The sequence below is a fragment of the Clavelina lepadiformis genome, chromosome 8, assembly GCF_947623445.1.
Source record: "Clavelina lepadiformis chromosome 8, kaClaLepa1.1, whole genome shotgun sequence".
In the NCBI taxonomy this organism is placed as follows: Eukaryota; Metazoa; Chordata; class Ascidiacea; order Aplousobranchia; family Clavelinidae; genus Clavelina; species Clavelina lepadiformis.
The window spans coordinates 7,462,022-7,474,759 of NC_135247.1; the positions used below are offsets into that span (position 1 = coordinate 7,462,022).

General features: G+C 34.1%; 2 protein-coding genes across 2 annotated transcripts; one reads left to right on the forward strand and one right to left on the reverse strand.

Moving 5' to 3' along the window:
* Positions 1–5,034: 5,034 nt before the first annotated feature.
* LOC143469720 (uncharacterized) lies at positions 5,035–6,064 on the reverse strand. The gene is made up of 2 exons (XM_076967518.1): positions 5,628–6,064; positions 5,035–5,540 (listed from the first exon to the last, which is right to left on the reverse strand). Exons 1-2 carry the CDS (start codon positions 5,842–5,844, stop codon positions 5,041–5,043), a joined length of 717 nt encoding a protein of 238 aa, XP_076823633.1. The 5' UTR covers positions 5,845–6,064; the 3' UTR covers positions 5,035–5,040.
* Positions 6,065–10,641: 4,577 nt separating this feature from the next.
* Positions 10,642–12,656, forward strand: LOC143468200 (uncharacterized). Its single transcript, XM_076965233.1, has one exon. It carries the CDS (start codon positions 10,793–10,795, stop codon positions 12,647–12,649), a length of 1,857 nt encoding a protein of 618 aa, XP_076821348.1. The 5' UTR covers positions 10,642–10,792; the 3' UTR covers positions 12,650–12,656.
* Positions 12,657–12,738: the final 82 nt, after the last annotated feature.

The window sequence follows — 12,738 nt, forward strand, 5'->3', positions numbered from 1 at the left end:
GGAACAGATGCAAACAAACTGTTTGAGAAGATGAGGGCAAAAATCTATGAAAATTTGGTAAATCTTTAGAGCAGGGAAGCGGATGGAGCTTTGATTCGGGAATCAAAATTCATATTGTAGGATTCAACCTATTACGTGGTTATTCATACATACATACTTCCAGGGTTTATTGCAAAGAAGAAAGCTATCATTAACATGAAAAACGAAGACAATGAATGTTCGACATGGTCAATAGAGATTTGAATCCAACGAAAGATAATCCTAAGCCAATTACAAAAAACCGAAACAGTCTGAACAAATCAACTTTTCAGGCATTTCTTTCTCAGTGCCATTGAAGGACATGACCAAGTTTGAGTTCAGGAACAATGAAATATCAGGATTCCCATCAAAATGTAAAAAATCACGTAAAAAAACTTTCCCAAAATTCCTTGTTTACACCGTCAGTTTGAGTCCTAGGATTAGCTACATTTTTAATACTATAACCATTCAAATCAAGGTTTCCTTGCATAATATCTCCAGATTTTGACACTGTATTTCAATTCCTATGACTTTAGTTTGAATAGAACATTTTTAGAAGTTGCTCCAAATTTTGAGATACTCGTCTATTATCTGTCTTTATAATAAATGAATATAATTAAGTTTGATCAATACGCGATGATGACAAACAAATCAAGCTTCACTATCTTTTGCCAGATTGTCATTATATGATAGTTGGTACAACAGGTTCAGGATAGACTAATCTCTTAACAAATATGATTTTGAAGTGACTCAATTTTGATGAATGTTCTATTTATGCTATTGATCCAGAACAAAATAAATTTAAATTTTTGAGAGAAATTGGTAAAAAACTAGATTTATTAAACCCTGAAGAACTAAAATTATACCAGTTGAAGAACTTAAAGACAAACAAAATACAATAGTTTTTGTTGATATAAAACTGGATAAAAAAACGTGAATAAATTAAAAGATCATTTCTTCCTTTCCAGAAATAAAAATTTCAGTTTTATTTCTCTCACACAATCATATTTTGATACTCCGAAATATATCGGAAGAAATACTAATTTTTTTATATTTTTTGGAACTTTAAAGATAAATTACAGAGTCGAATACAAACCAAGCAACAGTTACAAGAATCTCCTTAAGAAATTTTTAGTCATATTACTAAATCGATAGAAAAAGCTCCAAAGATAACAGATGGGCTTCGCTCCCGTTGGGATAAAATACAAGACAAACTCGTTGAAAACTTACACACACAGCTTTTCGAAGGCCCTACGGGTGTTATATTAGCAGCTATTACCTCCGGTGACGCGGACCACACCCTACGGGTACCGAAGATCCTATGGGAGAATCAAAATGAATTTATACTTTAAACTTTGAGAAACTTTTTAATGAAAACAAAAAGCAATTACTACCAGAAAACGACTTCGAATTAATAATAGTTCGACTTATAGAAGGTGGACCGAATTACATAACTGAGTTAAAAGATAGAACTATGGGAAATTATAAACGCTTGGGAGGTAAGAGAAGAAAGCATGATGTTGATGAAGATATGACTGACGAACAAATTAATAGTTTAATAATTCATACTTTACATAGTTAAAATTCATAAGTTCGAAAAGGTATAGAGAGTGGAAGTGGGGTGACCTGAAAAGTGCCTCGCGTACCGAAGGCGTTTTGCGTGAATCCAAATAAACTTTGTGAAAGGCTTAACTTATTAATAGCAGCCAAGCAAGCTGGCAATAATAAAAAAGATTTGGGATGAGCAATTAAAAATATATTAAAAAACTGAAATCACACGATTGCATTTTGCACTCACCATTATTACTCGACTATAGAAAAGAACAAGGAAAATCAGAAAATTTTGTAACTAGTTTCAATTCGCCATTACAATAAATTTTTAAAAAGAATTATGAAATAGCATTAATAAGTGATGAAATATGGTATTCTTGGCACATTATTAAAAATAATAATAATAAAGTAGGTTATCCACCGCCTGGCGAAAGATCCAAACTTGTTAAACTTCCACCTGAAAGTTATAACATTGAAGACCTTAATGTTGAAAAAACATAGCCTACTTGAAAATGGTATTACTATTATTTCAAATTACAATACAATTGAAAAAAATTAAAAACGCTTTTCCAAAGATAACTGGATTAACACTTAAATTTAATATTAATCAGTTAGGCAATGGACCAGATTTTCTTGGTACAAACGTTCAAGTTTAACAAGCGGAAGCTGCTAAATTAAAAGGTTCTCGTAATACTTTGAAATTATCAAAATTACAAATTTCAAAACAAGGTGGATTTTTAGGAGCTGTTTTGGTAGGTCCAGCAAGTAGTATTCTACCTAATTTAAAAAGTGGGTTAACTGGTAAAGGTTTAGCATTACCTGGTACAAAGGGTCGGGGACTTGTATTACCGGGTTCCCAGAGGGGTTCTTCACGTTCTAATAATATACTTCAATACTTTACCGAACCAAAAATGATTGGAAAAGGTCTGTTACTTGCTAAAAATTCATTGTTTAAAACTATTCCAATTTTAGGTTTGATTCTTTGGAATTATAATGCTTAATATAAAATGTATTACGAATTCACACTCAATTTAATTGAAAATCAAAAGAAAAAAATTTTGATGCATACAAACGTAAAACTGAAATTAAGATAAGCTTATCAAATAATAATTTAAAATCACCTGGAAATTCACCCAAAGAGCGAATTCATTCAATTCGGATTCAACATTTATTTTAACAAATCAACAGATTAATAAAATCAAAAAAAGACAGCAGCCGGACATGGAGTTGAAATAAAGCTTAGTAAAACACAATTATAAAAACAAAGAGGTTTCTTAAATGCTTTACTTAATTTAGGAAATATGGTTTTACCGTCTCTAGTTAAAAAAGTTTTACCAATTCTTGGATTAGCAGCAGCTTCTGGAGTTATTCAAGGATAACTTAATAAAGCTGAACAATAAATGAATCTTCTATCAAACTTAGATATTGATGAATTTATGAAAAAAGATTTGCGTTACTTGAAAAACGCTGTGCGTTATCAAGAAACGTTTAGTAAAGACATGTTACCTTAAAGAATGAATAAAAATAAATCAATTATTATCAACTTACAGGATTATTTCAAAGGAAACGGAACTCATTGGGTTTGTGGTTATAATGATGAAAATTCAGACAAGTTATTTGATAGCTTGGGACTTATTTCTCCAAATGAAATTTTAAAGTAGGCCTATTTGAAAATTTCAAGCAAAAGCATTATTTATAATTGTTCATAAATCAATTCTTTGTGGATAGTACAGTATTTATTACACTATGGACTTGTATTACTTGTATTATGAATTTGTAAAAGAAGAAAACCAGATGAAGTTTTATCAGATTTTCTTAAAGAAACAACAGTGTTTAATGAAATGATTATGGGATCTTTCACAAATTATATGTCATAATATTAAATATCGAACCTGTAAGGCGCTCTCTGTCTTACCTGAAAAGGGTTTCGTCTCAACATATTGTGTAAAAGAAGGAAGACAAACTCACTGTGTTCCTGGAACTAAAGTTGTTTACAAAAAAAGGAAATAGACAGATATTAAACTGTAAATGCACAAGTTGCAGTATAATGTAGCATAGTTTTATCTCTTCTGGTAGGCAAGGTGGTTTAACTACCAAGGCACCTTCGCTGGATGTTCATAATTTAATTGGAAAATTACCTAGATCAAAAGATAGATTTACTCTCCAAAATCATAAATATACTGGACCTTATAATCCTCTTGATAAACAACTTCATGCGAATGATAACACTAGTCAACACACATTTTGGTGCCAAGAAAGTTTCAACGGTTTTAGGGTATTTTTGTCTCATCTGTCTTTTCAAGCATGTGCATACAGTATTCTTCTATTTCTGATGCGATATTGTTAAAGACGCAATCGTTAACACAGAGAGCCTTCTTTACGCGAATCATGTTTCATGTGAAAATCAAGCAAAAATTATAAAACTTAGGCGATGTTAGCAGTAAACAACAGATTTTTGTAACGCAAAAACAGGCGACGTCAAAGCACAAACACTACTTTTAGTAACGCTCAAAGTACATTTAGTAAGCTGTCAAAGCACGCTAATCAATCATATACCGCTACTGTAATACAAAAAAATTAGTCGATGCTTATACATTTTCTTTTGTACGACTTTCTGGAATGTGATGCAGCCAAGCAGTCACGTTGGAGACTCCAACAGTAGTCGGCCATCATATGGGCATCCCACCTGCCCTGATACCTCTCTTCCATGACCTTAATGTCCTGGTGGAACCTTTCTCCCTGCTCTTCACTTAGATCACCAAGGTTTGCAGGAAAACGATCTAAGTGGCTGAAGAGATAGTGAACCTTGATACTCATCTTCACACCTAAATCTTTCAACTTGGAAAGCATATCTTCCACCAATTCTTGGTAATTTTCAGCTTTTCGGTTACCAAGAAAGTTCTGTGTGACTAAAACAAACGATTGCCAAGCAGCAGACTCTGTGTCTGTCATGGACTGCACAAAACACACATCTTTTATGAGTTTGCGGATCTGAGGGCCATCAAAAATGCCTGCTTTAAGCTTTTCGATGGTCAAAGCAGGAAATGTTCTGCAAATATAGTTGAAGCAATCCCCAGTTGCAGGCAAGGCTTTCACAAATTGCTTCATCAAACCAAGTTTTATGTGCAGCGGTGGAATGATGATCTTCTTTCTAGCAACTAAAGGTTCATTTATGATGTTACCTTCACCTACTCTCATGGAATCTCTAGGTGGCCACCCTTTCTTCACCCAGTGATCAGTGCGCGCTCGGCTATCCCACAAGCAGATAAAACATGGGTATTTTGTATAGCCGCTTTGCTGGCCAAGCAAAAAATTTACCATCTTCAAGTCTACACAGATTAACCATTGGTGAGAGTCATAATCCAGTTTCTGTAATACCGTTTTAATGTTGTTGTACTCTTCTTTTAGTTTTGTTGAGTGGCCAATTGGGAGAGATGCATAACTGTTACCATTATGTAGCAATACACATTTCTAACTCCTTTTCGAACTGTCTATGAATAAGCGCCACTCTTGAGGTCTATATTGTGGCACTCCCATTTTCAGCAGAAGCCCTTCGATGTCTTTGCAGTAAACAAGATCATCTTGTTGGCTAAAATACGGACGTAATTCTTTCTCTCTTGTACGGTAGAATGTTATTGAAGCTCCGGTTCCAAGGCAGTTTTTGTCTTTGAGTCGGGATGCCAAAATTTCTGCTGCTTCTTTGGATAAGTTGAGATCCCTGATAAGATCGCTCAGCTCCTCCTGCTTGAATGGCTCTAGAATTAATGGACGGCTTTCGAACACACTTCCACTGCTGTCACTTGCAGAGCTTTCTACCTTTTCATGAAACTCATCATTTTCCAAGGATGTGTCAGGTAAATCACTAAATTTAGGCACAGGTACTTCCTCCAATTGAGGCACAGGTCGCCGAGCAGATTCTAAATTTGGGTAATTCCAAGTATTCTTCTTACGACAATTAAACCCCTTTAGGTCTAGCAAACAGAAGTAGCAGTCATTAAAATGGCTTTTTGGTTCTCTCCAGACCATCGGTACACCAAACTTGAGATTTTTAAGGGTACCTTTAGTCCACTTTCTCAAGCTTTCTACACATGCTTTGCAGACAATATGAGGTGCCCATGGCTTGTCTTGGTCACCAAGCTTCACTTTAAAATACGAAAGATACACCTTCCTCACAAAATCGGTGATAGCTTTCCTTTGGTCTTTGAAGATATATTCCCCACAGATATAACAAAACTTGTCAGGATCATTGCGACAGCTTCTTCGTGATGAACTCATAACTCTTAAATACAACTGCGCAAACCAATACGTAAAATTCAGTATCCTAAGTACGATTAACGATTTTTCTCTTGTCAAAAATAAAAAATATCGATATCTCAAAAACTAGAGCCAATTCAAAGAAACGAATGTTATTTTCGGACTCAGCAGCCCAAAATTACCCAGAACCCATCAAAATATCTTTGGCACTCAAAAAAATTTTTTTTTTGTTGGCCAGTGTAATTAATCCATTACTTGGACAAGAACCTTACAATCAAATTGATGCTATTGCAATGAAACATGATATTTGTTACAGAGAAAATAACGTGAAGAAAAAGAAATCTAAATCTGATCAAAGATGTTAGATATAATCTTTCTAAAACCAAAACAAAAGGTATTCAGGAATCCTTCGACAAGAAGTTTGTACAGGCTGCGATTGGAACTAAATATAAATTAGGATTGGGTGTAAAAAAAAACTGTAAAAGCCTTTATAGGAAACTGAACTAGTTATTGAGTTACATAAACCATTAAAAAAGAAATTTTCACGGCGCCGAGTTATTGTTAAATTTTTTGATAAAATTTGGGCAGCTGATTTGGTAGAAATGCAGAGATTTAGCAAATGGAATAACAGCTATAGATATTTACTTATGGTAATTGAAGTGTTTTCTAAGCTTGGTTAGATAGTTCCTTTGAAAGACAAAAAAGGTGAAACAGTTGCTAATGCTTTTAAGAAATTATTTTTTGACGCGAATCCCTACGTTTTTATGAAGTGATAAGGGAAAGGAGGTTTATAATAAGAATATGAATGAACTTTTAAAACATCATAATATTAAATTATATTCAACTGAAGATGAAGAAAAAGTTCTGTGGTTGAAAGATGGAATAAAACAATTAAGACTAAAATGTGGTGGAAGTTCACAGAATAAAATTCAACTGACAATCGATCGTGGGCGTTTCTGCAATGACACAGTGAGCTGAAGCACGTGGTTGAGTTATCTGGATCGGAACGGGTTTCCCCAACTCAAAGTTATCATACACGTGGAAGCTTGTGTGATTTTGCTGGGTTGAGGTTTATTAGGTTTGCAGAGGATTGCACTGTTTTAACTTATGTTATTCGGACTTAATTTACCTGCCGAATTAATGATCTGACTCCGTGGTTGCGTGCGGTTAGAATTCTCTAACCTAACGTGTTACTAGCCGAAACCTCTTACGATTAACAGATACAGTTTATCAGAAACAATCCTTTATTGTAGGAACTGTACAGGTTCCGATTATTATTACACAATCACAAACTTAGCATTTACCATTTAACACAAGTCTAACAGATTACAATTAACACGACTAACGTAATACGTTCGTACGATTCAATATCTCTGTCTGCGCGGTTACTCGCATATTAGCTCGAGTTTATAAAGCGAAGCGATGTGAACGGAAACACAATAAATACAAATATTTCAGAATGCGCGAACGATAAAATAAGCGTTTGGGCAACGGGGATTATTTACAGTTAAAACTCGGATGCTATGAAATCACCTGGCAACGTACTAAACGGCGCTTTCACATAAAGTTATTTAGAGAAGGTTTCCAAATATTAAGCGACAATTGCAGTTTCATCAACAAACAACTGGCGAATACTTTCCCACGAATGATATATTGGTATTGGTAGTGGCTCACATGCCACTACAGGTTCTAATAACTGATCTCACTATCAAATGTAGCTTGCTCCTACAACTCTAACAGGTACCACAAACGCAAAGTTTACGCCGCCCAACGCTAAATAAAACAAATAGGCATAAACAATTTAATCTAATGATTTCATTGCAAAATGGGTGGATAAAAGATGGCAATAATACAACGTTCTTCATAGGAGCAGTGATGCGAGGCGAAAGACGTCATATAAATGCTTATCAGTCATTCTAGCTCTCAGTATATTTTGATTAAGAATTATATAACAATGAAGATTTTTGCTTTATGTATGTGCATTCTAAAAGTTCCTTTGGTTCTGCCATATTTGATGTAACACATAACAGCACTTAACTGCAGTGTACAGGCACTATGGGGTATCGTTACTGGTGGGACCATAAGAAACTACAGCGTTGCAAAGTTCTTGTGATACAAAATTTTTAAATTTCTAGGCATTATCTGCTCAATAACGTACCCTAACTTAGGTCATTTTACAATTAACAAATGCAAGTTAATAATTACCATTAGGCCTAAATGCTTAGAAAATTTTTTTTCTCTTGAATAGTTTAAAGGTGAACAGTTTTATGTAGACAATATTAAAATAAAGTTTAATTGTTAGGCTTAAACTTCCAATATTTGTTTCGTATTTCTGTATCTTTGGTAAAAAGTTACGTGTGAGCTAGATAATGACCGCGAGCCAATAATAAACAGGTGCCGGGTCACAGTTGGCCCGCGAGCCGTACTTTGGACACCCCTGGTCTAGGCTATCGCATGATACATTATCAAAAGAAGATATTGAAAGGATACAAAAAGCATATGGAAACCCGAAAGTGAAAATATTTACATTAGATATATTTTAGATTTAAAAAAGAAGCTTTAGATAACAATAAAGAAAAGTTTCCAAATGACGTAATACTTTTTGATGATGCAAATTTTATGAAAAATAATCTTACGATTACTTTTGAGAATTTAACTGAAGAACAGGAATTTTTTATAGGCCTATATGATTTATGTTCGGAAAATTTTTATGATAATGCTTTTGAAAAAAAGTACTTCAGATGGCAAAACATATTTAACTCCAATATATCCAGGTAATCAATAGGCCTATAATGATTTTGCGATTGAAAATTTTGATTTTTTTTCGCAATGTAGTTATGCAATTAATATAGGAAAAATGATGTTTTTTCGTCAATTTAAATTATTTTTTTCAGGTACTTGTAAATTACAAGAAAAATGATGATGAGTGTGAAACAATAGTACATTTTGAACCAGATTTACCAATTCATAGATTAGATATTATAACAAATTTTTTAGAAAATAATCGTGATATTATTTACACAATGCCTGCTCATCCTGAAATGGAAGATGATAATAATTATGACATTGATTTTGCTAATGATAATGATGAAGAATTTGATAGTAATGAAGATGAATCAGGTTATGAAAATTTACAAGATTATATGTGATAAACTGATAATATAAAACATGAGAAGTTATATTATTATTAAAAATTGTGAATTTCTTTTCATCCAATATATAACGAATATGCTGGAAGTTCTAATGGATATATTGTTCATGCTATTACACGAGCTTTAACATTAGGTATTTTAAATGGAAATGGATGTTTTAGAATGACCGTGGTTGATGATTGGAAATATATTTTTCTTCATAATTTCATTTGGGAATGTTTTCATGGATTATTCAACGACAATGAAAAAGTTAAACATATCATTGAAAAATATGGTGATAACAGATTAGAAAACCTACGCATATTAATTATTAACGAAATCTGCTGATGAAAATAAAATTGCAATAAAAATTTTTAGAAATAGGCCTACATGTATAAGCTATGTTTGACAATAAATCTAATAACCTAATGGCCTCAAAATTATAAATTGTCCTAACAGCTTTCCGTAATTAACAGAATTTTATTAAAATAAAGCAAATTTTTCCTAAAATCTATTTTATAATCACCCTCAAACCTCAAGTATAAACTTTTTCAAAATAAGCCATAACCGACAAAATACAAAAGCCATAACCGACAAAATACAAAAGCCATAACCGAACTACTACACAAAAACGTTGATAGCGATAGCTTAAAGATCCAAATGTTCAGGTATTAGGCCTACCACTTTTCGCCCAAACCGTGTATAATACGGTTGAGACTTAATCTATCCTGGAAAAGAAATAACTTGATTAGGCTCCGAATTCAGAAGTGGGTTTACATATCACCGGTTTCGACGCAAGCTTCCAGCCTCGGTGACAATGTTGTAAGACCGTGGGACAGTGTGAGGATCTCTCATTCGGGCAGGATGAGTTTCGGTGTTTAGCCAAGGGTAGGCATCTTACTGTAGAGCGGCGGTAGATTGCGTGAACGATGACGTTTGTCGTAGTATTGTTTTTGTTTTTTTATTTGTCGGTTAAATCGTTCGTAAAAGATCAGGAGGGTACCAGGTATTCTTTACTGACGGGGGTGATTGTCCTCAGTTTTCTTTTCTTGAGTAGCTCTGCCGGCGAATACCAATGTTGTAAAGGCGTGCATCGGTAAGCCAACATAGCGAAGTAAGACCACCGTCATTCTGACAGAATCCTAGCAAGATAATAGAAACCAAATCAACAAAAAAGCAACGCGACATGTATCCAAACAAATGGTAAAATATGAAATATAACTAAATAACGTAAAATGTAAAAAATAAAAATTTAAACATACCAAAAAATTATAAACTGTTGGTATTAAAATAAAGTTTAATTACTGCATAACAGTGCATAATTAACTGACACTAGATAGATTTGTCATTTACGCGACGAGATATCATCATCATATCAATATATGTGTGGGTGGTATTTCCGATGTCTAGGATTTTTGCTGTTTTTATAGCGCCTCTTGTGCTCAATGGCTCATCCAGTCATTAAAGTTGCTAAGTTACTAGAAAGGAAGTTTGTTGCTTGTCCATGCCCCATGGTTGTCTTATCGTTGTAGTCATAGTTAAAGTTGTAAGTATATTAATGAAAATTTATCCGCCCACAGGATTTTTTGTATTGTATTAATTGGAGCAAGTGTGTTTTGAAACATAACCAGTGCTTGAGTGATGAGGTACTGTTACCGGCTTTAAAAGCATACCGGTACTGTATATGTTGTAGGCTTTGTAGTTTTTACTGCTTTGTCTTTTGAGGTAGATTTTATATAGGCTAAACGCTGTTTGTGAAGTATCCTCTAGATGTAAAGTTGAAAAGTGCCGTTTAAATTTATATTCTTGTTGAATATCCTACTTTTTTTAGGAAAAAAATGATTTGTATAATTCTAGTTGCTGGCCATGGTGCTCTTTTGGAAAAACAGATTAGAAATAGTGACAGTTGTAATCATTTTCACTTAGCTGGAATTCCAAAAGCTCTTTTACCTGGAGTTCAAGGAAGCAAAATTATTGATTATTGGTGGAAAGTAGTTAAAACGAGACACCTCTTTAGTGACATATTTCTTGTAACCAATGCAGATAAATACAAGCATTATGAAAGATGGGCAACTGCAAATGATTTTCCTGTAGAAAATATAATTAATGATGGCACAACAACATATGAAAGTAGGCTGGGAGCAGTTGCTGATTTTGATCTTGCTCTTTGCAACAAAAGCATAAAAGATGATGTGATGGTTGTTGCTGGAGACATGTTGTTTGAAGATCAAAATTTTGACATTTCACAAGTAGTTCGTTATTTCTTACACAAAAATGGTGAACTAGCCATCTACTATGAAATGGATCCTTGTGAAGATGAACAAACACGTGGCATTGTTGAAGTTGACTGCACAACTAACAGAATAACAAAGTTCTTTGAAAAGCCAAAGATTGGAATGACTTTCTCTCGTTTAGCAAGTGTAGTGTTTTACTGTTTTCGTAGAGAAACTGTGCCTACTGTTGCCACTTACCTTCAAGCTAATCCCAAAACGGAAAATAGGACATTTGGAAAATACATGGATTGGTTAATTAATCAAAATAACATTCCTGTGTATGGAATGAAGTTACCCACCAGGTTCCAACTAATAGGTCAAGTTACTTTGAATGAATATACTAAATGGCTAGGTTATTTCAATGATAGAAAATTACAGAAAATTCATGAAACTCCCATAACATGTCGATCTTATGCTAGGGTCGGTTTGATGGGTAATCCAAGTGATGGTTTTTATGGAAAAACTATATCTCTTTCCATTGAAAATTTTTGGGCTGAGACAACAATCCAAGAGTCAGAACAGCTAATACTTAAACCTCACCTCCTTAATGATCCAACAACGTTTGGTAGCCTGCAAGATCTTTATGGTATAAGCTTGAAGGAAGGATATTTTGGTGGTTTGCGTTTGCTTCAAGCAACATGCAAGAAGTTTTATCAGTACTGTTGTGGTAAAGGTATTGCTTTGTATAAGCGAAACTTTTCACTTAGCTATGACACAAACATACCTCGACAAGTGGGCTTAGCAGGAAGCAGTGCTATTGTTACTGCTACACTGATGTGTCTCATGGAATTTTATAACCTGTCAGAGAATGATATGCCGAAACCCATTAGAGCCAGCTTTATATTAAATGTTGAAACTGATGAACTTTTTATTAATGCTGGATTGCAGGATCGAGTTGTTCAGGTGTATGAAGGCCTAATGTTCATGGATTTCAATAAAGAACTAATGAAATCTCAAGGTTATGGTATTTATGAAAGGCTGTCACTCGATTCGTTTCCGCATCTGTGGCTCGCATACATTGCAGATCCAAGTGATTCTGGGAAAATACATAGTAACATTCGACATCGTTTTGACAGTGGTGATGCTGAAGTGATAGATGCCATGAAAAAATTTGCAAGCTTAACAGATGAAGCACGAGATGCAATATTGAACAAAGATTGGAATCAACTTGGTGCTCTCATGGATGCCAATTTCGATCTAAGGCGTTCTATTTATTTGGATGGTTGTTTGGGTGAGCTCAATTTAGAAATGATTGACATTGCTAGGCAGCATTCATCATCTGCTAAATTTCCAGGTAGTGGTGGTGCTGTTATTGGGTTTTGTCGCTGTCAAAAGAAGTTAGATGATTTAAAGAAAGCCATGCAATCAAAGGGTTTTGTAGTGTGTGATATAGTACCTCATCACTCAACCAGTACTTTATAACAAACATGTTTGTTTCTTTCAGTAGCCTACAAGCTCGAAACTTTGGCTGACTCAAATTAGTTTATCTGTTCTTGACAAAACATTATTTC